At 59.0% G+C, this 2641-nt stretch overlaps 1 protein-coding gene across 1 annotated transcript; it reads left to right on the top strand.

The window, feature by feature from the left end:
* Positions 1-53: 53 nt before the first annotated feature.
* Positions 54-300, top strand: SPRG_18130 (hypothetical protein; the record flags this gene model as incomplete). The annotated part of the gene is made up of 1 exon (XM_012357563.1): positions 54-300. A coding segment is annotated over one exon (247 nt), but the record flags the coding sequence as incomplete, so codon positions are not given.
* Between the last annotated feature and the right edge of the window lie 2341 nt (positions 301-2641).

Raw genomic sequence — 2641 nt, 5'->3', positions numbered from 1 at the left:
TCCCGATCCAAGCAGCGTACTTTGGCGAGGACCACACGTCGACGACCCTCACCATGTCGTTTCTTGCGGGGGCGTTCATGTTTCTGGGCGAGCTCCAGCGGGCGCTGCCGCTGGCCCAGCACCTCGTTGCCACCAGCGAACGGACCCGCGGCCCGGACAACAGCGGCACGATGGTCGACAAGATGAACCTCGCGATGGTGACGCTCATGGCCGGGCATCTGCACGAGGCCACGGCGCAACTCACTGCGCTCGAAGCGGCGCTTCAGAGCCGCCCCGACCTCTCGCACCATCACCGTGAAGGTACATTGTACATGCATGCGCGTCTTGCCTTTCTGATAGTACTCATATGAAGGGGTTTTGGGTAGTTTTAAAGCACTTGGCCGTCGCCCATTGGGCCAACGCCGAGTATGACGTGGCCGCGGCATGCTACCGCCGCATTTTTGAGGCGACGCCCGATAAGGAGAGCGCGTGGCTGCTGGTGGGCTTTCTACTCGACGCTCCGACGACAACGGCGCAGCGAGACGAGAGTTTGCAGCGCGTCCGACAGTACATGATGACGAGCCACGATGACGCGCCCGAGTCGTGGCCCATGAGCTGCACGGTGTGCTGCGAGCCGGTGCACGGCCGCCTCGTCAAGTGCGACACGTGTCCGAAAGCCCTGTTTGTGTTTTGCGCGTCGTGCCTCGAGCGCCAGCCCCGCCGCGCTCTAAAGTTCTGCGCCCACGACCAAACCGACACGGCGTATTCGACGATGACGCCGCCGCGTCGCTTCTTTTTCGAAGCGGACCTTGTCTCATTGGAGGCTTCTTTTGAGGACGTCGACGGCATCTTTCGTGCGTACGAGACGTACTGCGACGCGCACAGCGTGCCACGTCATGAGCGGCTGCCGCGGTCGTCGGTGCCCATGTTGAGCCGTGCGTGGCACCCGATGTTGTGAGGTGCCTCGGATGTATATTCCGATGAATAGAACCAAGTCTTCTTCTTTCAAGAAATTTGTTTAATCATTTGTGTCCTGCACAAACCTCGCTCGCCGAGGCTTGGTAGCGCTACTAGTAGTTTGGGACTCGGCAGTGTCTCTAGGCAACGATGACGGCATTGCGAGGCGGTCTCCAAAGAAGGCAGCACCTGCAAAGACACACTGCGAAGCTAAGAAGCGAATCATCTCCGTGGCGAGACGATGAACTCGTGCTGCTCGTTGAAGAAAAGGCATCGCGCCGCAGTGGCGTATCTCTTATATCAGCAACATGACGACCGGATAGCAATGTGTGGACTAGACACTCGGCGTGGTCGCTTGCTCGATGCGTCGCAGTAGGATGCGCAGCTTCTCTTGGTCGTCCGGAAGCTCGTCGTCACACTCATCACAGATCGTGGTTGCCATGCTGGGGTGTGTGTCGCAGCAGACGCAGACCAGACCGTCGTCGATCTCGAATCCGTTCTTCTTGGCAACTGAGAGACGCTTTAAAAGGACCGTGAGCTTGGACGCAACAGAGGCTAAGGGTCCCGCGCAGGCCTTGCAGTGCTACTCAAACAGGGAGTTGGACCACGACGAGGGCGTCTATGAGAGGCGTGAGAGACCTTTGAACCATGTAGTTGAACCCACCGAGACTGTCTGCGCCTGGTGTCGTATGCTATTGCGCAGAAGTGCGAGCCGCGAGGCTGCCGCACTCGAGAGCCAATGTCGATGGTCGATCGCAACGCGCCAACTTGGCCGCGTCGCTGGCCTGGACGGTGACGTTACCGCCACGCTGGACCTGTGCCTGATAGTGGAGCTGCAGCGACACACGTTGGTCCTCGGCAACTGGCGCACGGCCAGCACCAATACTATGCCTGATTGCCACACGCATTTCCAGCTTGGCGCGGGACCTGTGAGTCTTTTGCATGTAGTAAGAATGGTTTGTTCCTGGTACAAGGTTCTGCCCTCTTGTGTGCTTCAAGACTGCACACTGGTAGGGCGACGTCGAATTGCCCATGATGCTCATCCTGGAGACTGGAGTTTCGACAGGCCATCGAGATGCAGCGGATTGAGACGAGACGATCGCAGTCTCCCAAGCTACACATGTGCGTACCGGTAGGTCAAGGTCGCAGGCGATGCATAAAGCGACGATACACCAAACGCAGTCGCTGGCACTCGTTCCTCCTGCTGCCACGTATTGCGTACTTGCCTACAGACGCACAGCCAGCAAGTTCCATGCGGCGAAGCATAGCTGGCATCTGCGCCAACTGCGCCTTTCCAAGACGTGGCGCAACGCCAGACCTTGGCGCTGGTCGACGCAGTCGCTTCCAGAGATCACATCCGTTGCATCATGCTGGCGGTGCTGGAGAAGGATACCAAAAGGCGACTGCAGCGCCGTCCTCGTGGCTGCTACGACCGCGCTGCCGATGGGCTCGGCCGCTTGCTCGTTTTTTGGCACCTCTCGCGAAAATGGCGTCCGGATACCAGTGGATTCGGCATGTGCCGATATTAGGGATCGAGAGACGGCATCTATCCGGATACACGTCCGGTTGTTGCCTTCATTTTGTCGTCGTTTTGGCCAATCCAAAGCGGCGAATCATTTTTCCATTTGGGCCACGACGGCCGCGCCTGGATGAAGGTCGACCGGCGGAAGGAATCCAAGGCGCATGGCTGCGACGCACGGCGCCC

This window comes from Saprolegnia parasitica (assembly GCF_000151545.1).
Source record: "Saprolegnia parasitica CBS 223.65 unplaced genomic scaffold supercont2.995, whole genome shotgun sequence".
Taxonomy (NCBI): Eukaryota; Oomycota; class Saprolegniomycetes; order Saprolegniales; family Saprolegniaceae; genus Saprolegnia; species Saprolegnia parasitica.
This window is presented reverse-complemented; position numbering and strand designations above follow the sequence as displayed.